The following is a 25,834-nucleotide window of genomic DNA, read 5'->3' on the forward strand; positions in this document are numbered from 1 at the left end:
GGTAGATGCTTGAAGATAGTGGAGCACTATATTCTGAGTATCAAGGTAAAAAGAAAATTTTGACTCTATTATATGCATTCGGTTTATGCATGTGTAGCTATTTTTTCTATTATCAAGGCAAATATGTCAGACAAAATTCCTCAAGAAGTTGTTTGGACAAATGAAATTGAACCAGAATCAGTATCTTAATTAATAGTAACTCTCCACTTACATCAATGGATATCTCATCCAAACAGAGTATCAACAAGGAAACAGTGGCTTTGAATGACATTGGATCTAACAAATACATTTAGAACATTCTATTTTAAAACAGCGGGGGGGGGCGCCTGGGTGGCTCAGTGGGTTAAAGCCTCTGCCTTCTGCTCAGGTCAGGATCCCGGGATCCTGGGATCGAGCCCCGCATAGGGCTCTCTGCTCAGTGGGGAGCCTGCTTCCTCCGTCTCTCTCTGCCTGCCTTTCTGCCTACTTGTGATCTCTGTCAAATAAATTTAAACAAACAAACAAACAAACAAACAAAAAAACAAACAAAAAAAAACCAAAAAAACCAGCGGACTACACACATTCTTTTCAAGTGCACATGATACATTCTCCAGAATAGATCACACCTTAGGCTACAAAACAAGCCTCAACAAAGTCAAAAAGATTAAAGCCATGCCATGTTTCTTTTCTGACAAAAATGCTATGAAACGAGAAATGAAGCACAAGAAAAAATCTGAAAAGAACACAGATACCTGGAGCTTGAATAACATGCTACTAAACAATGAATGGGTTGACCAGGAAATCAGAGAGGAAATAAACAAAAAAATACGTGGAGACAAATGAAAATGAAAACACAGTGGTCCAAATGTTTGGGATGCAGCAAAAGCAGTTCCCAGAGGGAAGTTTATGGCAATGCAGGCCCTACTTTAAGAAACAAATAAATCTGGAATGATCAACCTAATCTTACACGTAAAGGAGCTAGAAAAAGAACAAACAAAATCCCAAATAAGTAGAAAGAAGGAAATAATAAAGATTAGAGCACAAATGAATGAAATAGACTAAAAAACCCCTAAAGAACAGATCTATGAGACCAGGAGCTGGTTCTTTGAAAAGAACAAAAAAACTGGTAAATGTTTAACAAGACTCATCAAAAAAAAAAAAAAAGACTCAAAATCACAAATGAAAGAGGAGAAATAACAGCTGCCCCCACAAAAATACAAAAGATTATAGGAGAATATTCTGAAAAATTATATTCCAACAAATCGGACAAACTAGAAAAAAATAGATAAAGTCCTGGAATCACATAATCTACCAAAACTGAAGCAGGAGAAATGGAAAAATTGAAGATTGATTACCAATTACCAGCAATGAAATTGGATTTAAAAATTCCCAACAAATGGGGTGCCTAGGTGGCTCAGTGGGTGACCTAAGCCTAAGTACCTGCCTTAGGCTTAGGTCACAATCCCAGAGTCCTGGGCTCGAGCCCCATGTTGGGCTTCCTTCTCAATGGGGTGCCTCTTTCTCCCTCTCTCTCTGCCCCTCCCTCCACTTGTGCTTGCATTCTCTCTCTCTCTCTTTCAAATAAATAAATAAAATCTTTAAAAAATATTCCCGGCAAACAAAGTCCAGGGCCAGGTGGTTGGCTTCATAGGTGAATTCTACCAAACATTAATTTTTTTATTTTTTATTTTTATTTTTTTTCTTCAAACTTTATCTAGATTCAGGTTAGTTAACATATAGTGTAGTATTAGTTTCAGGAGTAGAATCTAGTGATTCTTCACTTACATAACACCCAGTGCTCATCAAAACAAATGCCCTCCTTAATGTTCATCACCCATTTAGTCCATTTCCCCATATACCTCGCCTCTAGCAACCCTGTTTATTCTCTGTAGTTAAGAGTCTCTTACAGTTTGCCTCCCTCTCTGTCTTTATCTTATTTTTCCTTTCCTTTCCCTATGTCATCTACTTTGTTTCTTAAATTTCACATATGAATGAAATCATATGGTGTCTTTCTCTGACTGACTTATTTCACTTAGCATAATACACTCTAATTCCATCCACATATGGCAAATGGCAAGATTTCATTCTTTTTGGTGGCTGAGTAATATTCGTGTGCATGCTTGTGCATGTGTGTGTGTACATCACTTCTTGTTTATCCATTCATCAACTGATGGACATTTGAGCTCTTTCCATACTTTGACTATTGTTAATAGTGCTGCTATAAACTTTGGGGTGCATGTGCCCTTTTGAATCACTATGTTTGTATCCTTTGGATAAATACCTAGTAGTACAATTCCTGGGTCAAAGGGTAGTTCTGTTTTTAACTTGTTGAGAAAAACCTATACTGTTTTTGAGACTGGCTGCATCAGTTTGCATTCCCATCAACAGTATAGGAGTCTACCAACCATTTAAAGAAGAATTAATATCTGTTCTTCTCAAACTATCCCAAAAAATAGTTAGAAGGAAAGCTTCCAGATTCATTCTATGAGGCCAGCATTACCTGGAAATCAACACCAGATAAAGACTTTACAAAAAAAGACAATTATATGCCAGTATCTCTGAAGAACATTGATGTAACAATTCTCAACAAAATACTAGCAAAGTGAATTAAATAACACAGTAAAAGCATTATTTACTACAATTATTTCCAGGAAACAGGAGTGGTCCAGTATTTGTAAATCAATCAACACGATTGCATCAGTAAGAGAAAAAAATAAAAACCATATGATCATTTCAACAGATGCAGAAAGAGCATCTGACAAAGTACCACATCCATTCATGATAAAAACCCTCAACAAAGTAGGTTTAGAGGGAACATACCTCAACATATAAAGGCCATATATGAAAAAACCACAGCTAACACATACTTGTTGGGGGAAAACTGAGTACTTATCTGGTAAGTCAGGAACAAGATGAGGATGTCCGCTCTTACAAAGTTTATTCAACATAGTACTGGCAGTCCTAGCCACAGCAGTCAGACCAAAAAAAAAAAAAAAAAAAATGGAATAAATGGTATACAAATTGGTAAGGAAGAAGTAAAACTTTCACTATTTTCAGATGACACACTATATGCAGAAAACCCTAAAGACTTCACCAAGAACCTACTAGAACTGATAAATGGATCTGGTAAGATCACAGGACACAAAATCAATATATAGAAATCCATTGCATTTCTATACACTAACAATGAAATAGCAGAAATTTCTTAAGAAATTAAGAAAGCAATCCCATTTACAGTTGCACCAAAAAATAACATTGGGATAATTTGAGAAGAACAGGTATTAATTCTTTAAATAGTTGGAACTTGCCTCTTTGGAGACATGTCTAGCAAGAAATTGTTGTGGCCGAGGTTGAAGAGATTGGTGCTTGTGTTCTTCTCTAGGATTTTTTTTTTTTTAATTTAAAGATTTTATTTATTTATTTGACAGATAGAGATCACAAGTAGACAGAGAGGCAGGCAGAGAGAGAGAGAGGGGAGGAAGCAGGCACCCTGCTGAGCAGAGAGCCCAATGTGGGACTCGATCCCAGGACCCTGAGATCATGACCCAAGCTGAAGGCAGCGGCTTAATCCACTGAGCCATCCAGGCGCCCTTTTCTCTAGGATTTTGATGGATTCCTGTCTCACATTTAGGTCTTTCATCCATTTTGAGTTTATCTTTGTGTGTGGGGTAAGGAAATGGTCCAGTTTCATTCTTCTGCATGTAGCTGTCCCAATTTTCCCAGTAGCATTTATTGAAGAGACTGGTATTTTTCTATTGTATCTTCTTTCCTGCTTTGTCCGAGATTAGGGAAATTCTCAGCTATGATTTGCTCAAATATACCTTCTACCTCTCTTTCTCCCTCCCTCTCTTTCTTCTTCCTCTCAGACTCCAGTAATTCTAATATTTTTTTACTTTATGCTATCACTGATTTCTTGAAGCTTCTCTTCACAGTCCATCAGTTGTTTTTCTTGATTTTTCTCAACTTACTTCCTTTCCATCACCTTGTCTTCTATGTGAGTGACTCTTCTGCTTTATTACACTTAGCCGTTAGAGCAACCATTTTAGACAGCATTTCAGTTAAAACATTTTTTATTTTGGCCTGATTAGATTTTATTTCTGCACTAAGAGATTCTCTGGTGCCTTTCATGCTTTTTTCAAGCCCAGCTAGTAACTATAATTGCTATCCTAAATTTCAGTTCTGACATTTTACTTATATCCATGTCCATTAGATCTGTTACAGGAGTATTACCTCTTGTTCTTTCCTTGTTGTGAATTCCTCTCCTTGTCATTTTGCCCAGATAAGACTGGATGAACGAGATAACAAAATCAAAAGTATCAATCATGATCCAAGTGTAATATACACTAGACAAATCTGAATAGGTTAAAAAAAAAAGGGAAAAAATGGGGGGGAATTGAGAATATAATCTCTCAGGTGGACAAAACAGGGTGATTCCCTTGGTCCTGGGTGTTTTTTGGTCTGTTAGAAGACACTAAATCCCAAAATTGTAAGGAAAGCAGTATGTATATCTATATCTGTATCTGTATCTATCTATATAATACAGTAAAAGTAAAAAATGAAGACTATATCTATAAAATGTAAAGGTAAAAATAAAAGTTAAAAGAAGACTTAAAAATAAGAGTTGATAAAATAAGTAACTGGTTGAAATGGAAAAAGGAAAATTTTAAACTAAAAGATGAAAGAATCATGATAAAGAGCCTCAAATTCTATATACAGTTTTTCTCTAGTGCTAGAGTTTTGCAGTTCTGTGTACTCCATAAACTTGGTATTTACCTGATGTTCTAGCTGGTCTTCTGGGAGAGAGGAGTGTTGTGCTGATTCTCAGATGTCTTTGCCTGGGCGCAGTTGTACTGCCCCTTGCAAGGGGGCCAGGCTTAGCGTGAGCTGCTTTGGGTTGTTCTGTGTGGCTTTTGTTCCCTGAAGGGTTCCACAGTGTTTTAGATGATGAAAGTAAAAATGGTGCACCCTGATCTCCAGTCCCAAACTAAGATCAGGTACCCTTCTCTTCTCTAAACCCTCAGGGAAAAGCAGTCCTCACTTATGTGTGTGCCAAACTCTGTAGATTCCTGTGTTGTGCACCTGTATCTGTCCTCCAGAGGGAGGGAGGAGGGTTGCCACATTTCTGTCCTTTGCAGGGCCCCCACCCAGAGAATGTTCACCAGATCGTGGGCACAACCACACCACCCCTTTGGGGAAAAGGCATAGGGTTGCCATGTTTTTGCCCTTTGCAGGGCTCCTACACAGAGTGTCTCTCAGTGTGATACAGTTTGGGGTTTATGGCAAACTAAGCTGAGAGCGCACTCCCACTCTAGCTGATTGCAGCTGGTTTCCTGGCTCCAATGCTTGGGAACTCTGTTGGCTCAGGCACCCTCGTTTGTTCTGTGACTCTGGGGATCCTGAGACCACAGTGTCCCACCTAGGATTCTACCTTACTTTGCTACCTGAGCACCTTTCAGACATGGATATCTCTCACTGGAGTAGATTTCTAACATTTCTGATTTTGTCCTCCCCTGCTATATCACTTTCTGGTAACTGGCTTAGGGAGACTCCTCCCCAGCTTTATCTTCAGGTATATATATCCCTTCAGATTCACTTCTCTGCATCTCTTGTCTTGGAGAAAGTGCTTGCTGTTCTACTTGTAGAATTCCAGCAGATCTTTTCTTATATCTCAGGTTGAATTCATAGGTGTTCAGAATGTTTTGATAGATATCTAGCTAAACTCAAGAGAGCAGATGAAATGAGGTCGCCTACTCTTCCACCATCCTGCTTCCTTCTCTAAAACCTGTACTCTTTATAAAATACTGGTGAAAGAAGTTGAAGACAATACAATGAAATGGAAAGGTATCCCATACTCATGGATTAGGATAATAAATATTGTTAAAATGTTTATACCACCCAAAGCAATCTACACATTAAATGTAATCCCTAGTAAAATACCAACAGCATTTTTCACAGAACTAGAACAAATAATCCTAAAATGTTCATGGAACTGGAAAAGACCCCAAATAGCCAAAGCAGTTGAAAAAAGACGATGAGAACTTGGGGAATCACAATCCCAGATTTCAAGATAAATTACAAAGTTGTAGTAATCAGAACAGTATGGTATACTGTCACAACAATAGACATATAGATTAATAGGACAGAATAGAAAATGTAGTAATCAAAACAGTATGATACTGGCACAAAAATAGATACATAGGATCATTAGAACAAAATAAGAAACCCAGAAATCATGATTATATCTTCAATTAATCTTCAACAAACAAGGCAAAATATGCAGTGGGAAAAAGATATTCTCTTTAACAAATGGTTTTGGGAAAACTGGATAACTACATTCAAAAGAATGAAATTGGATCACTTTCTTAATCCATACACAAAAAATAAACTCCAAATAAATTAAAGATCTGAAAGAACTGAAACCATAAAAATTGTAGAATACAGTGCAAGCATTAATGTCTCTGACATTGACCATAGCAACACCCTTCTAGATAGGTTTCCGGAGGCAGAGGAAACAAAAGCAAAAATAAGCTGTTGGGACCATATCAACATAAAAGCTTCTGTACAACAAAGGAAACAATAGAGCTAAAGACAACTACTGAATAGGAAAAGATATGCAAATAATTTATCCAATGAAGGACTAGTAGCTCTAATGTGTAAAGAACTGCTACAACTCAACACCAAAAAATCCCCCAAAAGTCCAATTAATAAATGGGCAGAAAACCTGAACAGACATTTCTCCAAAGAAGACATCCCGATGACCAGCAGACACATGAAAGGATGCTTAACATTACTCATCATTAAAAAAATGCAAATCAAAACTGCAATGACAAGGCACCTCACACATGTAAGAATAGCTAAAATCAACACAAGAAAGGAATATTTAAGAGGATGTGGAGAAAAAGGATTCCATGTGCTCTGTTGGTAGAAATAATGAACCTGTGTAGCCTTGTGGAAAACAGTATGGAAGTTCCTCAAAAAATTGAAAATGGAAGTATTATATGATCTGGTAAGTCCACTACTGGATATTTACCAAAGCATGCAAAAACACTAATTTGAAAAGAAATATGCACCACTGTGTTTATTTTAGCATTATGTACAATAGCCAAGTTATGGAGGCAGTGCAGATGACAATGGATAGATGAATGGATGGATAATGGCTGTAAAAGATAGCAACCATATATCATAAAATCTTATTGAGTCTTCAAGAAACCACAGTTAAAATAAAACCAGTAAGCATAAATCATTGTTGATAATATGGTTGTCAGATACAAAACAGTTATTAAGAAATGTTTCTGTAATGTCATGAAGAGGAAATAATGACGTGTCATTAAAATTCCACATTATTTATTTTGATTTTATCTTTGTGTACAGTGTAAGAGAATGGTCGAGTTTCATTCTTCTACATATAGCTGTCCAATTTTCCCAGCACCATTTATTGAAGAGACTGTCTTTTTTTCTACTGTGTATTTTTTCCTGCTTTGTCGAAGACTATTCGACCGTAGAGTTGAGGGTCCATATCTGGACTCTCTACTCTGTTCCACTGGTCTATGTGTCGGTTTTTATGCCAGTACCATGCCCTCTTGGTGATCACAGCTTTGTTGTAAAGCTTGAAATCAGGTAACGTGATGCCACCAGTTTCATTTTTGTTTTTCAACATTTCCTTAGCAATTCGGGGTCTCTTCTGATTCCATACAAATTTTAGGATTATTTGCTCCAGTTCTTTGAAAAATACCGGTGGAATTTTGATTGGAATGGCATTAAAAGTATAGATTGCTCTAGGCAGTATAGACATTTTAACAATGTTTATTCTTCCAATCCAAGAGCATGGAATAGTCTTCCATCTTTCTGTGTCTTCTCCAATTTCTTAAATGAGTGTTCTGTAGTTCCTCAAGTACAGATCCTTTACCTCTTTGGTTAGGTTTATTCCCAGGTATCTTATGGCTCTTGGTGTTATAGTAAATGGAATTGATTCTCTAATTTCCCTTTCTGTATTTTCATTGTTAGTGTATAAGAAAGCCACTGATTTCTGTACATTGACTTTGTATCCTGCCACGTTACTGAATTGCTATATGAGTTCTAATAGTTTGGGGGTGGAGTCTTTTGGGTTTTCCATATAAAGAATCATGTCATATGCGAAGAGAGAGAGTTTGACTTCTTCATTGCCAATTTGGATACCTTTTATTTCTCTTTGTTGTCTGACTGCTGTTGCTAGGACTTCTAATACTACCTGCTCAGTGGGACTCATCCTAGGACCCTGAGCCAAAGGCAGATGCTTACCTGACTAAGCTACCAGTGCCCCAAAGAATATTTGATTACAGTTCAATCACAGATTTTGTCTTTCTGTTCTCCATCCTGGACAAGATCAAGGTGAAAAGGAGATCCCCATTCAGGAACTTCACATCCACAGGCACTGCCTCAACATCTGTGTGGGGGAGAGTGGAGACAGACTGAGTGAGGCAGCCGAAGTGCTGGAGCAGCTCACAGGCCAGACCCCTGTGTTCTCCAAAGCTAAATACACTCTTTGTTTTTTTGGCATCAGGAGAAATGAAAAAAATTGCTGTGCACTGCACAGTCCATGGGGCCAAGGCAGAAGAAATCCTAGAGAAAAGTCTAAAGGTATAGGAGAATGAATTAAGGAAAAATAACTTCTTGGTGTGCCTTTGTGGCTAAGCTTCTAACTCTTGATTTTAACTCTGGTCATGATCTCAGAGTCATGAGATCAAGCACCCTACTGGGTGCTTGAAATTCTCTCTCTCCCTCTGCCCCCCCAACGCCAGCTCATGCATCCGCTTTCACTCTCTTTCTCTCTAAAATAAGTAAATAAAATATTTATTTAAAAAAAAAAAACTTCTTTGATATTGGAAACTTGGTTTTGAGGTCCAGGAACACATTGATCTGGGGATCAAATATGACTCAGGCATCGGTATCTATGGCCTAGATTTCCATGTGGTACTACTCTGAGCAGGCTAGTTTTCAGCATCACAAATAACGAGCACAGGACAGTCTGTGTTGGGGCCAAACACAGAATCAGCAAAGAGGAGGTCACATGCTGGTTTTATGATGGGATTATCTTTCCTGGCAAATAAATTCCTGTGTGTATCCAAAAGGCCAATAAAAAATTTTCAGTGAAATGTAAATAAAAAAGAAAATAAAAAGTTTGATCACAGTGATAGTACTGTGTATGGCCACATTTCTCAGATTTAGATGGTGAAGTAGAGACAAGGTAGGATTATGGATGGTATGAATTATGTAATTAGAAAGTTTAAAAAATATACATCCCACCTTTAAGAACAGAGAATATACATTTTAGTGCTCATGTAACATAAGAAAACCATATACTAGTTTCCAAAGGACATCTAAAGGAATTTGAAGTTGAATAATTATACCCTCTGACTATAATGTGGTAAAACTAGAAGTATATTTTTAAAAGACAACAAATCTAAGCATTTGTAAATTTAAAAGCAAACATTAATTTTCAGGGTACAAAGGAAATAAAAACTGAATTTTATAAACTCCATGTATAATAATTGAAATGAAATATGAATTGTCAAAACCTAAGTGATCTGGACAAAATTCTACTCAGTAGAAAAGTCATAGCCTGTAATGATTTTATTTTTAAATAGGAAAGAATAAAATAAGCATTCAACTAAAGAAAATGATATAATAGGGGCACCTGGGTGGCTCAGTGGGTTAAGCCTCTGCCTTCCGCTCAGGTCATGATCTCAGGGTCCTGGGATCGAGCCCCACATTGGGCTCTCTGCTCAGCGGGGAGCCTGCTTCCCCCTCTCTCTCTGCCTGCCTCTCTGCCTACTTGTGATCTCTCTCCCTGTTAAATAAATGAATAAAATCTTTAAAAAAATGATATAATAAAAAGTTGTATGTTGAATTGTTTTAGTTAAGAACAGAAAATAGTAAATTGGGGTGCCTGGATGGCTCAGTCAGTTAAGTGTCTGACTCTTGATTTCAGCTCAGGTCATGATCTCAGGGTTGTGCAATCAAGGCCCACATCAGACTTCGTGTTGGGCATGGAGCCTGCATTTTCCCTCCCTCTCTCTCTCTTAAACAAACAAAAAAACAAAATACAAAGAAAACCCCAGAAAGTAGTAAATTATTAAGTAAACAAACAAGTCATGAATAAATGACTCATTTGGTAGATGTTTGATAAAAATAATGCTAACTATATCTTTGGATATGACAATAAAATAGACCCATCTAGGCAAACCTGAAGAAAAAAAATAATACAGAACATTAGGAATGAAAATGGTGATAGCATTGCGAGTACAGAAGATAATAGATATAAAAATATATCTAGTTTTTAATCAATAAATTAGAAAACAAATGGAAATAATTGACTTCCTAGAAAAATATCAGTTACATATTGATGCACGTCTTAGGTGACTGTACTGATAAATCAATAACCATAAACACACTGGAAATTTTTAGACTGTACTCCACAGAAGTGCTAGTTGTAGGTAATTTTACATGTTCTTTCAAATTTTCAAGTGATAATTTGATTTCTAGATTAGTTGATTTATTCTGGAGGTTAGAAAAAGACAGAAAACTCTTCAGTTTACTTATTCTGATACCAAAATTGAAATGAAAGAGGTAAGAAAACTGGAGACCAATTTTACATATGAATAAGGATGCATAATCCTAAATTATAAATAGCAGTCTAGGATTATATTTAAAAATATATTCCGTGGGAAGATAAACTTAATTCCAGGAGCATAAAGATGATTCTTACCAGGAATTGAATATGTTAATGTATTAAAAGGGAAAACCTATATGATCCTGAATTATATCCCAAATAAATTTAACAAACAGTAAGAACATTCTGGATTACTTTTTCTATAGAAACAATGATTAATATGTATTAGGCCCTGATCTAGCACTCTACATGGACTGTCTAATGTACTCTTCCTAACATCCCTATGAAGTAGCTAGTACTCATTCGCTTATTTTATATAGATAAGGAAACAGGCACAGAGTGGGTACATAATCCTACCACGGTCATGCAGTTACAGGTGGAACCAGCATCTGAACTTTGCAGTTTGAATTCCAAGTCTGTGTTTTTTATCTATTATGCTATTCTTTGTCTTTTTGTTCATTACTGAAAGAACAAATGCTTACTTCATGCCAAAAGATATCCAGTAGCAAACATCATATTAAATGGTATAAAATTCATGAACAAGACAAGAATTATCCTCTCATTATTTTAGTGGTTCTAGTCAATGCAGTTGTTTTGGGGGAAAAAAAAATCCAGGATAAGGGGCACCTGGGTGGTTTATTTGGTTAAGCGACTGCCTTTGGCTCAAGTCATGATCTTGGAGTCTCAGGATTGAGTCCCTCATCAGGTGTCCTGCTCAGCAGGGAGTCTGCTTCTCCCTCTGACTTTCTCCTCTCATGCTCTCTGTCTCAAATAACTAAATAATTAACTAAATAAGTAAAGTCTTTTAAAAAACCCAGGATAAGGTCAGCTGATTAGCAATTCCATCTGCTGCCTGAAATCCCCTTGCCATGCAACATAACATAGACACATACTCCAAGGATTAAGGTATGGAATATTTTTGGGATACCATTATTTTGCCTACCATAGTAACTTTGGAAATATTGTTTTCTAAGAAGAGAATGAGGATAAGAAGAACAATTGCCACCAAAATCAGAAATTAATCTGCCTTGTCAGTTGGTTTATTTTTTATGAAATATATCCAGGTGGAGAAGAGAAGTGAGGGCTAGGAGGAATATGTTTTATACTTTTAGGTCTAGTGAGAAAGTTGAATGTAGGTTGAAATAGATGCTCTAGTTTTCTTTTCTTTTTTTTTTTTAAAGGAGATGTAGCTTCTTTTCTTTCTTTCTTTTTTTTTTTAAGATTTTATATATTTAATTGACATACAGAGTTCACAAGTAGGCAGAGTGACAGGCAGAGAAAGGGGAAGAAGCAGGCTCCCTGCTGGCCAGAGAGCCGGATGTGGGACTCAATCCTAGGACCCTGGGATCATGACCTGAGCTGAAGGGAGCCACCCAGGCACCCCTAACTGGAAATTTTAAATGTACATGTATGGTCACACTATTTTAGACACATTTGATCCACATGAGATGATTCTAGTGATAATAGAAGCTCATGATAATAAAATTATTTCATCACTGTGGAGATCAGAATTTAGAGTGCTCCAAATCATGTTTATATCTGTCCAGTTCATCCAAAAATGGAATCAGTCTATTAAGATTCATACTGCAAAGAAAAGGGACTTTGTTTTGCATTGCTTGAAATTATCTGATGTGTCAGATGACCATTTCTATATATTTTGACCCTACCTGCAGCATTTGATGCACATTCTCTGTGAGTCTGAGTATCTGGAACCCTGGAGTGATTTCAAGTGTCAGGAGTCAACATGAGAATGAAGAAAAGCTGAAGCAGTCTTGACTGCTAGGTGTTTACTCCAAAGATACAAATGTAGTGAGCCAGAGGGGCATCTGCACCCCAAAGTTTTAGCAGCTGTGTCCATAATAGCCAAACAATGGAAAGAACCCAGATATCCATCTACACATAAATAGATTAAGAAGATGTGGTATATACAATGGAATGCTACTCAGCTATTAAAAAAATGAAATCTTGCCATTTGCAATTAAGTGGATGGAACTAGAGGGTATTATGCTATGCAAAATAAGTCAGAGAATGACAATTATCCTATGATCTCACTCATACGTGGAATTTAAGAAAACAGAATCATAGAGGAAGGAAGGAAGGAAAAAATAAAACAAGACAAAATCAGAGAGGGAGACAAACTGTAAGAGACTCTTAATCGGAAACAAACTGAAAATTGCTGGGAGGGAGGAGGATGGGAGGATGGGGTAATTTGGTGATGGACATTAAGGTCATGTGATGTAATGAACACTGGGTATTATATAAGACTGATGAATCATTGAACTCTACTTCTGAAATGAATAATATACTATATGTTAGTTAATTGAATGTAAATTTAAAAAGAACAGTTGAAACAGTCTTACGTTGCTTGTGGATATTTCCCATATGTTGGTAGAGGGTGTAATGATCAATATGTAGAATAGCTGAGCCTAAATCTTATTTACTATACTTGTGAAAATTGGCCCAAGAAACTCAGGCTTACAGTTTATTTATGAGTACTCTTCTCTAATATATGAAAGCTCAGGGAATAAAACATTCTGACTCATGAATGTCCTGGTTATTTGGAAGCTCTATAGAAAACCCACTTTGTTTATGTTTGTCCTAAAACATAGTAATCCAGTTTGTTGCAAATTAAATCTATGGTAATTGGGGATCTCCAGTTGGCTCAGAGCACTCATCCTGGGCAAGAATTCCCACAAACAGAATTTAAAATATTGATAAGTATAGGAGGCGGAATTGAGTGTATTTTATACTAACACCAAAGATCTATAAATTTCCCTTTTTGGGAATATGTAATAAGCATTTACAACTACTTAGAAACTTATGAATTTTGTAAAACGGATTTATGTTAATATGGGTCCTCTTTTTGAATTTGAGATTATCATTGATAAACGAGGAGCACATTGCAAAAAGTTGGAATGAAGTACAACATTAGCATGAAGCTTAAGCTTTTAAACAAGTTTTACTTTTTAAATTAAATTTTTAGTTGGAATCTCTGGGTCTTGCTTATCTGTAGTGTTTCAAATATGTGTGAATGTGCTGTGGATACATGGATATGTGCCTACAGGCTCTGTCAATAGGTGCAGTCAAATATATTTACATATATGCTAAAATTCTATGCTAAACCTCCTTGTTTAAAAAAAGATTACGTGTATCCACATCCATTCTATTTAGGAAAGCAGACATGCACTAGAGATTTCTATTCATGCTATTATAATTCTTGTTTCTTTCTGATAATGGGGAACTGAAAATGGAATGGGTAAATCAAATAAATCTATGGACCCTGGATCTTATTTTAGTTATAAATATCAGTATCTTCCCTTATTAACTGTTTATTTATTTTTAAAGATTTATTTGAGAGAGAGAGAGAGTGAACACATGCATGTGAGTGAGTGTGAGGGTTAAGGCATGAGGGAGAGGGAGAGAGAAAATCTCAAGAATACTACTTGCTGAGCACAGAGCTCTACATGGGGCTCTATCTCATGATCCTGAGACAATGACCTGAGCTGAAATTAAGAGTTGGATGCTTAACCCACGGAGCCATCCATGTGCTTCTCCCTTATTAGCTCTTTATAATGTTTCATAACAACACGCAGGGCATTTTAGAAATAGTTTGAGTTAATTTGCAGTATTTTCTCATTTCTTTTCCATCCTTTGCTGAGGTATTCCTGAGCAACATAGTGTTCTAGTTAAGTTTAACTGAATTCTGACTTTCCCCAAAAGACACCACTGCCCTTGGCAGTTCTCTCTAATGGAAATATCTCGTCATCCATGCATTTCATCAATGGTAGAAACTTCATTCATTTGCTCTTATCCTATCTTACGCATGCCTTCTCCCATATTTTTAAATTTTAGACATATCAATTTGATTTCCTCCCTCTTCTTTTTCCACCACTTTATCTACATTAGTTCGGATTTCTTTGTTCTTTCCTTGACATATTAGCCTGACTCCTTGCCACCAGTTTGTTCACTCTGTTCACTTTCCAACTGTCACAAGAACTCTCATTCTGAAACACGGATCTGATTATCTTTCTGATCCTTAGTGTCTTTTTTTTTTTTTTAAGATTATTTATTTATTTATTTGACAGAGAGAAATTACAAGTACACTGAGAGGCAGGCAGAGAGAGAGAGAGAGAGAAGGAAGCAGGCTCCCTGCTGAGCAGAGAGCCCGATGCGGGACTCGATCCCAGGACCCTGAGATCATGACCTGAGCCGAAGGCAGCGACTTAACCCACTGAGCCACCCAGGCGCCCCTCCTTAGTGTCTTTCTGATAACCCTCTTAATTCCAGGTTGCTTGCAGAATAAAGACTAAGTTTCTTGACATGTTATAAGGCTCTTCACAATCTGGAGTAAACCTGTGTTTTGTCCCCTTGTATTTTATTGCCTTTTTGTTTTTCTTTGAAGGTGAATATGTAATAATCTTGACCCTTCAGATATTTCAGAGGTGAATGTTGTTTTTTTGCATTCATTTTTCTATTTTAATGTAAATCTTATACAATGGAAATAATAATGTGTGGATATAAACGGCTTAATACATGTACAGCATTAGGATATTAACACAATATTCTGCAGTTTGCTTTTTTTCACTTAATATGTTGGGTTAACTCTCAAGTTCTATATGTAGAGACCAGGTGTGGAATAAAATCAGCACTGTTGAACATCCTCCTCAGTGCCCCTCCTGCCCCCATCTCTTTGTCTCTTAATTTCTTTTCACCATCCTCTTAACCCTCACGTTTTCCTGGTCGATTTGTCGCGCCAGCTGCGACATGGAGGAAAATTTCTTTTTGAAAATGTTTTGTCTTGAGTAATTTTATATTTATAGGAGTATTGCAAACATAGGTCAAAGAATTCCCTGTACTTTTCACATAATTTCTCTAATTAAACACAGATTTTAATTTTAGTGGGGGTTTTTTGGTAGTTTTTTTTGGTAGGTTTTCTATATACATGGTTATGTTATTTTCAAATAAAGAGATTTTCTTCTTTCTTTACAATTTTGATGCTTTTTATTTCTTATAATTGCTTTTCTACCCACTACTTTGGTCAGAATCTCTGGTATATTTCTTGGGGGTTTTAGGTCTGGGTATAGTGTGCTTGATGGTGGTACATGATATAATTAAGTTTCCTAAGCCTCTCCCCTTCTTCAGGGTTGTCTGGGATGGAATCTGTTGAGGATGGGAGGTTCTCATTGTGTCTAGGGATTGAGTTGGGTTAGGAACTACCCAGAGGGGTTCTCTTTTTTTCTCTCATTTAGGTCTTTCATCCATTCTGAGTCTATTTTTGTGTATAGTGTAAGAAAATTGTCTAGTTTCATTCTTCAGCATGTGGCTGTCCAATTTTCCCAACATCATTTGTTGAAGAGACTGTCTTTTTTCCATTGGATATTCTTTCCTGCTTTGTCTAAGGTTTGTTGACAATAGAGTTGGGTGTCCATTTCTGGGTTCTCTATTTAGTACCATTGATCTGTACGTGTGTTTTTGTGCCAGTAACATTCTGCCTTGATGATCACAGCTTTGTAATAGAGCTTAAAGTCAGGCATTGTGATGTCCCCAGCTTTGTTTTTTGTCTTTTTTTTTTTTTCAGCATTCCTTTGGCTATTTGCGATCTTTTCTGGTTCCATACAAATTTTAGCATTATTTGTTCCAGCTCTGAGAAAAATGTCAATGGTATTTTGATAGGGATTGCACTGAATGTATAGATTGCTCTGGGTAGCACATTTTAACATTATTTCTTCTTCCAATCTATGAGCATGGAATGTTTTTCCATTTCATTGTGTCTTCTTTAATTTCTTTCATGAGTGTGCTACAGTTTTCTGAGTACAGATCCTTTATCTCCTTGGTTAGGCTTATTCCTAGGTATCTTACAGTTTTTGGTGAGATTGTAAATGGGATCAACTCCTTAAAATCTTTTCTTCTCATTCTTCGTGTATAAAAATGCAACTGCTTGTTTCTGTGATCATGTTACAGAAATTACTGGTTGTGCTCTATTCTAGAATTTTTATGGTTTCAGATCTCACATTTGGGCCCTTAATCTATTTTGAGTTTATTTTTGTATACAGTGTAAGAAAGTGGTCCATTTTCACTCTATCGCATGTAGCTGTCCAGTTTTTCTAACACCAATTTGTCGAAGAGAATATCTTTTTCTCATTGCATATTTTCGCTTATAATATTAAAGATTGACCACATAATTGTATTTTTAAAAATTAATTTATTTTTAAATTTAAAGATTTAAACTTAAATCTTAAATTTAAAGATTTTTTATTGATTTAATATTTGACAGAGAGACAGCGAGAGAGGGAACACAAAGTGGGCAATGGGAGAGGGAGAAGCAGGCTTCCCACTGAGCAGGGAGCTGATATGGCATTGGATTTAGGACTCCAGAATCATCACCCGAGCTGAAGGCAGACACTTAACCAACTGAGCCACCCAAGCAACTCAGTACCATAATGTTTTTTTATTATTACAGCTTTGTAATACAAGTTAAGTCTGTAGTTTTGATTCTTCCAGGTTTTTCCTTTTTCAAATTTGCTTTGGCTATCCAGGGTCTTTTGTGTTTCCATACAAATTTTAGTATTGTTTGTTTTAGTTCTGTGAAAAATTTTGTTGGTATTTTGATTGACATGGATTGCATTAAATGTTTAGGTTTCTTTGGGTACTTTAGACATTTTAACAATATTTGTTCTTCCAGTCCATAAGCATGGAATGTCTTTCCATTTCTTTGTGCCATCTTCAATTTCTTTCAACAGTGTTGTATTATTTATAGAGATGTTTCACTTCTTTGGATAATTTTATTCTTATTATTTTTTGGTGTGGTTGTAAATGGGATTGTTATCTTAATTTCTCTCTCTGCTACTTCATTTTTAGTGTACAGAAATATAACAGATTTCTGTACATTGATTTTGTGTACTGTGACTTTATGAATTCATTTCAATTATAGTAGTATTTTAGTGGAATATTTCAGGTTTTCTACGTATAGTATCACGTCATCTGTAAATATTGAATATTTTACTTCTTTCTTACCTGTTTCAGTGCCTTTTATTTCTTTGTGTTGTCTGATTGCTGTGGTTGGGATTTCTAGTACTATGTTGAATAAGAGTGGTGAGAGTGGACATCCTGGTCTTATTCCTGACCATTGCAGCTAATCTCTCAGTTTTTCCCCTTTGAGTATGATGTTTGTTGTGAGTTGGTCATATATGGCTTTTATGTGTTGAGGTATGTTCCATTTAAACATTCTTTGTTAAGGATTTTTATCATGAATGGATGTTGTAATTTGTAAAATGCTTTTTCTACACCTATTGAAAGGATCATATGGTTTTTATCCTTTTTCTTATTAATGTTATGTATCATGTTGAGTGATTTGTGAATACTGGACCAGCCTTGCATCTTGGGAATAAATCCCATCTGATGGTGGTGAATAATGTTTTTATTGGATTATTAGATTCAGCTTGCAAAATTTTGTTGAGAATTTTTGCATTAATGTTCATCAAAGATACTGGCATATAATCCTCTTTTTTTGTAATGTCTTCATCTGATTTTAGTATCAGGGTAATATTGGCTCCGTAGAATGAATTTGGAAGCTTTCCTTCCTCCTAATTTTTGGGATAGTTTGAGAAGAACAGGTATTAATTCTCCTTTCAATATTTGGTAGAAATAGCTTGTGAAGCTGTCTGGTCCTCGTCTTTGTTTGTTGGGAGTTTTTGGTTACCGATTTGATTTCATTGCTGGTAATCAATCTGTTCAAAATTTCTATTTCTTCCTGCTTCAGTTTTGGTGAATTATATGTTTCCAGAAATTTACCCATTTTTTCTAGTTTGTCCAATTTTTTAGTATATCATTTTCCATAATATTCTCTTATAGTCTATTTCCATGGTGTCTGTTATTTCTTTTCTTTCGTTTGTGATTTTATTTGAGCTTTTTTTTTTTTTTGATGAATCTCACAAAAGATTTATCAATTTTTTAATCTTTTCAAAGAACCATCTCCTGGTTTCATTGATCTTTCCATTGCTTCTTTTAGTTTCTGTATCATACATTTCTGCTCTACTCCTTATTTCTTTCCTTCTTCTGGTTTTAGGTTTTGTTTGATCTTTTTCTAGCTGCTTTAAGTATAAGGTTAGGTTGTTTATTTGAGAATTTTCTTGTTTTTTTGAGTTAAGCCTGTATTGCTATAAATTTCCCTCTTTGTGCCATTTTTCCTGCATCCTAGAGATTTTATATAATTGTGTTTTCATTTTCAGTTTTTCTCCATGTAGTATTTTTTTCTTGTTTGATTTCTTGTTTGATTCATTCATTTTTCAATAGCATGTTATTAAATGTCCACATATTTGTTCTCTTCCCAGATTTTTTCTTGAGGTTGATTTTTAGTTTCATAGTGTTGTCCTCAGAAAAGATGCATGGTGGGACACCTGGGTAGCTCAGTTGGTTGGGTGTCTGCTTTTGTCTCAAGTCATGATCCCAGGGTCCTGGGATCTAATTCCACATTGGGATCCTTGTTCAGTGGGGAGCCTGCTTCTCCCTCTATCTGCTGCTCTCCCTGCTTGCTCTCTCTCTCTGACAAATGGATAAATAAAATCATTAAAAAAAAAAAAGAAGAAAAGATGCATGGTGAGACTTTGATCTTATTGTATTTATTGAGACTTGTTTTGTAGCCTACTGTATCTCTATTCTGGAAGATGTTTCATGTGCACTTGAAAAGAATGTGTATTCTGCTATTTTAGAATTGAGTATTCTGTGTATATTTGTTAAATCCATCTGGTCCAGTGTGTCATTCAAAGGCATGATTTCCTTGTTAATATTCTGTTTGGATGATCTGTCCTTTGACATAAATGGAATGTTAAAGTCCCCTATTGTATTACTATCAGTTAGTTCCTTTGTGTTTCTTATTAATTGTTTTATGTATTTGGTTGCTACTACATTGGGTGCATGAATACTTATAATTTTTATACCTTCTTGTTAGATTGTCCTCTTTATGATTTTATGCTTTTTCTCTCATTCAGTCTTTGTTCTTCTTCTTTTTTTTTTTTTTCAAGAATTTATTTATCCATTTGAGAAAGGGAGAGTGAGAGAGCATGAGAGGGGAGAAGGTCAGAGGGAGAAGCAGACTCCCAGTGGAGCTGGGAGCCTGATGCAGGACTTGATTCTGGGACTCTGGGATCATGACCTGAGCTGAAGGCAGTGGCTTAACCAATTGAGCCACCCAGGTGCCCCCAGTCTTTGTTTTAATGTCTGTTTTGCCTGATATAAGTATTGGTACCCCAACTTTTGGCATCCATTTGCATGATAAACATTTTTCTGTCCCATCACTTTCAATATGCATATCTTTAGGTTTAAAATGAGTCTCTTGTAAAGCAGCGCATAGATTTTTCTTATTTTTTAATCCACTCTGTCACTATATGTCTTTGGAGCAGTTAGTCTATTTACATTCAATGTAATTATTGATATGTTTTTATTGCCATTTTTTCTTTTCTTTTTTTTTTTTGTCTGAGAAATTCTTTCTCTCTCCTTCTGTTCTGAATGATAGTCTTGCTAGATAAAGTATTCTTGACTGCAGATTTTTCCCTTTCAGCACTTTGAATATATTATGTTATTCCCTTCTGGCCTCAAAAATCTGCTGATAGCCTTATGGGGTTTCCCTTATGTAACTGTCTTCTTTTCTCTTACTGCTTTTAAAATTTTTTCTTTATAACTGATTTTTGCCCTTTTAATTAGTATGTGTCTTGGTGTGGACCCCTTTGGGTTGATTTTGTTGAGGAATTCTGTGCCTCCTGGATCTGATTATCTGTTGCTTTGCCTGGATCAGGGAATTTTTCAGCTATTATTTCTTTAGATACACTTTCTGCTTTCTCTCTCTTTCCTGGAATCCCGATAATGCAAATGTTATTATGCTTATGGGGGTCCCTGAGTTCCCTAAGTCTACTCTCATTTTCCATAGCCACCCCCCCACCTCCCCCACCCTCCCTGCTCAGCTTGATTACTTTCCATTAATTTGTCTTTCAGGTTGCTAATTCATTCCTCTGCATCCTCTAGTCTGCTATTTATTTTACTGAGTGTATTTTCAATTTCAATTATTGTTTTCTCCATCTCTGATTGATTTGTTTTAGCTCTGTGTTGAGGGTCTCACTAATGTCTTTTACTCTTCTCAAGTCCAGTGATTATCTTTATGATCACTACTTTAAATTTTCTTTTCAGGATATTGTATACATTCTGCTTATGTCTCTTGCTATGATTTTGGCTTTCTTCATTTTGGACATATTCCTTTGCCTCCTCATTTAACCTTTCTGTCTGTTTCTCTGTGTTAGGAAAATCAGATAGTCTATTGTTCTTGAAAATAGTGGGCAGGGCATGTACTTTTAATAAAGTGGCACCTGTCCTTCTCCACAGGGGACATGTAACCATGGCAGAGCTACAGTGTGTGCAGGTGGGGGTTGCAGTTTTAACAATACCAGTATCCTCCATGGGAGGTCAGGAAACACATTGTTGGTAAGATTTGTACTGGTCTTCTGGTGTAGGGAAACTGCTGTCCTTGGACTGAGGCAGGTGTAGTTGGAGGGGACAGGATGTGGTGTAAACCTGTTAAATAGTGAGTGCCTGCACTCTGCTGGTTCCCACAGGTGACTGTGTGATTATTCTGGGGGAACATGGGAATGAAATGGCACCTGCCTCTTTCCTTCCTGGAAAAGTCCCTCAGGAATTCTGAGATTACTAATTAACTCCCTTCCATGCACCCCATGTGTTTTTCTAACTGCTGCTTCTAAGCTATATCTCTCAGGACTGTTTGCTGTGCTATTTCTTTAACGGCAGAAACTCAGTTTCCTTTCACCCTTTGGGGTCTCCCAGAGCCCAGCTTCTGATTTTAAAGTTCTAGGCTTCAAGTCCTGTTGGTTGTAAGAACTCACAAAATGTGGTTCCTTTGATTTTCAAAGCTAGATGCTGAGGGGATTCTTTGTGTAGGCTTTCCAGTATGATGGTCTGTTTTTCATCCCTCTATGTGCCTATGGCTCCCTTCTTCTGGCAGCCAGACCCAGGGAGTTTTTTAGCTCCCCACTGCATCTCTGCCCTTCCTAATCTCTTCACTGTTGTCTCTCCTTGACATTTAGGTGTGGAGTTTGTTCTGCCAACCTTTGGATTGTTTTCTAGATTATTTGCACTGATGTGAGTGTTATCTAGTATCTGTGAGAGGAGGTGAATTTAGGGTCCTCTTCTACCATCTTCCCTGGAGATCTCTAGATTTTAGTTTTTATGAGTTTGATATTGTCAAGAGTGCCAGATAAAATGATTTTTTTGATCTAGTTTTTGAAAAGTGGCTTTTAGTGCCTTATGTTTTCAAAAGCTAAAAATAGTTTCTGTGATAGTAGTGATCAAGGATAAAATAGACTATTTTGTGTAGTTATATTGTCTTCAAAATATGTTGTAAAATGATATTTTCAAAACTATTATAATCTTCTTGTGGCTTACAACAGTCCAGATCTTCAATTATAGATTCAAGTATGAAATACTGATTTTCTTGGTAGTATTTGAACTACAAGTATTTGAACTACTTATGGGAAGTTTGTATTCTTCCCATAATGCAGAAATATCTTTTAACTTATATAAATCTCTGACATCTCAGAAGGATTGTGTTAAAATGGAGGAGGTGTCATAAATCTTTATTCTTTGGTATAGAATATAGTAGGTGAGTGTTAATTTCTTCCAATATTTAAGTATTTATATAAAGTAATAGGGAATTTTTGGATTCAGGTTTTTAATACATGACAGTAATCCTACATTCACTAATAATTTCTGAAGGTGGTTATATTCCCTAATAATTTCCTTACATCAAATAAATGAAGTTATTTTTCCAAGGAGAATGCATTAAAGATGGCATTCATTTTTTACATGACTAGAATTTTCTTATGCAACATGCTGCTGCCTATGGGACTATGAGGCTTCTTTTTGTTTTTCAAAGCATGATTCTGCTTAACTGTTAACTCTGCGCTTGTGCTTTATTTGCAGCATCTGGCGAGGCCCCAATGTGAACTGCACAGACAGTTCGGGTTACACTGCTTTACACCATGCAGCCTTAAATGGACATAAGTAAGTGCTACTTATTTGGACTAGAAACATGATGTATTTAGTTACATGTGATGAAGTTAATTATGTTGATGATAGCTCTCTCATGCTGCCAGGAGTCTCCTGGGCCTAGGTGAATTTGGAGAGGCACTAGGTGGCAACACTGACAATTTAAACTTGGTAGGAATGTTGCTGTGGATTGTTATGTGCAGAGTATAAGCCAAGAGAATTATTCTAAAATAGTCAAATAACATGCAAGGAGAATGAAAGAAGTGATAGGATGTGTTAGTTATGTGTAGCTTTCAGGGGGTAATGAGATAGAACCAATTAGTAACACCACCCTACCTTTTTTGGATATTTTTATCTAACATGGGGAGTATTCACCAAAAGTAAAATCTTAATCTTAATAGGTTCTTACTTTGAATATGAGCCACTTCAAAATCCTTCAAATTTAGGTAACATGCTTTTCCTTTGTCATTCAAGATAGTCTTTCTGGTTTTAAATTTCTTTAACCTATGGAATTATGTTTCGATAGTGTGATAGCCTATAGTATGGACAGTGAAAGAATGTGTAAACATAGCCATCATTTCTTTTCTAGTGTTTTACCTGGGTGACAAAATATGAGGAGGTTTACTGACAAAATATGAGGAGTCTGAGTGATTCAGATATTCTGTCCTCCTCCATTAGAAGGAAAGGGACTCTTTTCATGTCTCCTTTTCCTTTCTGTTTTTCCTTTGCTCTAAAGATCCAAAGTATTATTCTTCCCAGACTTGGAATATTTCATTTTACTTTTACTTCAGTTTTTTAAAGATTTATTTTAATGAGAGAGAGAGAGAGAGAGAGTGAGAGAGAGAGTGTGTGTGTGTGTGTGTGTGCATGCACATGCCAGGGGAAGGAAGAGAATCTTCAAGCAGACTTCTCACTGACCGTAGACCCTGACTTAGGGCTCAGTCCCATGACCCATGAGATCATGATCTGAGCCAAAACCAAAAGTTGGATGCTTAACTGACTAAGCCACCCATGCACCCCCATTTTACTAGAGTTTTTTTTAGATGTGGTAATTACTGCCTTAAAAATGTTAGGCACACAAAAAAGTGCTAGTTACCTTTTGTTTTCCTACCTAACTATTCCTTTATTTTGTGAATTGAGTCATAATATGATCAGGTCACATCTGATTACATTTTATGGCCTTAAAGTTCTCACAAAAGTAACACCCTTTTTGTCATTTATCACCATGACATTTTTTATTTTTAAACTTACTGCATCAACTTAGCATTATCATTCTGTTTGGATATGGAGATATATCTTTAACTATCTACCCATATATAATTATACATAAAAATCATAAACATAATGTTTTATCATTTGGATTCTTAATATTAGAATTCCCAAACAACATTTCTTTTTATCCACTCCCTAGTCTATATTATATTATCTTATACATCTAACTTGGAATCTTTTATTTTGCTGGGTCTTTTTCAAAATATATTGCTGTACTTCTGTAGAGTACAAAATGTGTACAGATCCCTACCATCTGAATATTTTAAAGGAGTTACTATTTACTCTTCCTTGTCCTTGGGTCATCAGGAATGAAGGCAGATTAAATCAGCCCAATAAATACAATGCTGATGGCTTCTTTGGTCATCTTAATTGTGTATTAGGGGAATTCCAGTTGGGAAAATTGGAAAGATGTACTATCAGATCTATTGGACAGAAGATTGAGCCTGAGCTCAGAGCTGTACTACTCTTCTTGTTCTATCTTAGCTTGTCATTATAAGCACTTCTCAAAATAATGTCCCCAAAGGGATTAGCATTCATATCCATCTGTGGTTTTCAGTGTTTAGTAAATGTTGTATACATGATGGCCTGTCAAATTCTAACTATTGAGATATGTTTCCCTATGCCCCACTGCAAAATTCTTCATTTCTATTAGCATTATACAAAGTAAAGATAATATAAGCAAGTTGATTAGCAATCATTAAGATCATAAAGAGAGGGGTATTTGACTAGATATCTTAGATATCTTTCAAGATCTCTTTAATTGCAGATATTCTCTGAGAATTATATATCTCTGCTTTGCTTTTATATGAAGATTCCATCTTTTTAACACTTTCTGGAAAGATTTTACCCAGTGTCATTCTATAGGCATTGGAAAAAAGCAGGAAAATTCTAATCCCATCTTCCTATCTCTGCTAGTTATATATTTTGAGCCATTTAATTAACCCATGTAGGGCTCAGTTCAGTATAATGAATACATCGGTCGGATATTATCCATTGTTCCTTTCAATTATAATATTTTATTATATACTGTTTTAGTATTTGTGGTTCAGTTATGTACTATGATGCTACAATTCTGAAATTTGAATTTTCATTTAGAGTGTAATATCTCTTTACTTTAGGGCCCCTGGGTGGCTCAGTTGGTTGAGCAACTGCCTTTGGTTCAGGTCATGATCCTGGAGTCCCAGGACCGAGTTCCATATTGGGCTCCCTACTCAGTGGGGAGTCTGCTTCTCTCCCTCTCCCCTCCCCTCTTATGTTCTCTCTCTCAAATATATATATATATATATATATATATATATATATATATATATATATATATATATTTTTTTTTTACTTTAAATTACCCATGGATTTTTAAAATTAGAGATAGTTTATTCAATCCTGCCCCCTCCCTTCCCTCATATTATAGATGGAAAATAAGCCCATTCTGGATAAATGACATAGTGGTCACTTAGATATTAAGGTGGGGCTGTGTTTAGAGTTTATGTGTAATAGTTCTAAGTGCATGCTTTTACATTATTATTTTACATTATTATTCTACATTATCTTCCTTTTGTGGCTGTGTGCACATGAGTTTCCTAAACTCTTGCTGGCTTTTTTCTGTTCTAATATCTATTTCTGGGCTGCCTCTCATTATCAACTAGTGTGTTCTCATAGAATGTTAATTTTAATATTGACTTAAGAAAAAATATTTGAAGGAAAAAAATGTCCATAGTGTATATCTCAGAGACAGAGAAGAATTTTTTTTTTCTTTCCTTTGCTGTTGCTGTTCTCACTTAGCAAGGTAATGAACAATTGATTATTTTGTATTATTCTCAAGCAACCCTTAGCAGTCAGCACAGAAACACATCATTTCCATGTTTGTTGCTATTGTTGTTGTAGCCATCA

General features: G+C 36.0%; 1 protein-coding gene and 1 pseudogene across 17 annotated transcripts in view; both read left to right on the top strand.

Annotated features, from left to right (window-relative positions):
* Positions 1-25,834, top strand: part of ANKS1B (ankyrin repeat and sterile alpha motif domain containing 1B) — a 1,111,154-nt gene that overhangs the window by 105,298 nt on the left and 980,022 nt on the right. For all 17 annotated transcript variants that reach the window (XM_032346661.1, XM_032346662.1, XM_032346658.1 and 14 more), the window contains exon 2: positions 22,610-22,690. In XM_032346661.1, the coding sequence (XP_032202552.1) occupies positions 22,610-22,690 (81 nt within the window). The remainder of the gene's footprint in view (positions 1-22,609; positions 22,691-25,834) is intronic.
* Positions 6-9,065, top strand: LOC116592392 (annotated as a pseudogene).

The sequence above is a fragment of the Mustela erminea genome, chromosome 6, assembly GCF_009829155.1.
Source record: "Mustela erminea isolate mMusErm1 chromosome 6, mMusErm1.Pri, whole genome shotgun sequence".
NCBI lineage: Eukaryota > Metazoa > Chordata > Mammalia > Carnivora > Mustelidae > Mustela > Mustela erminea.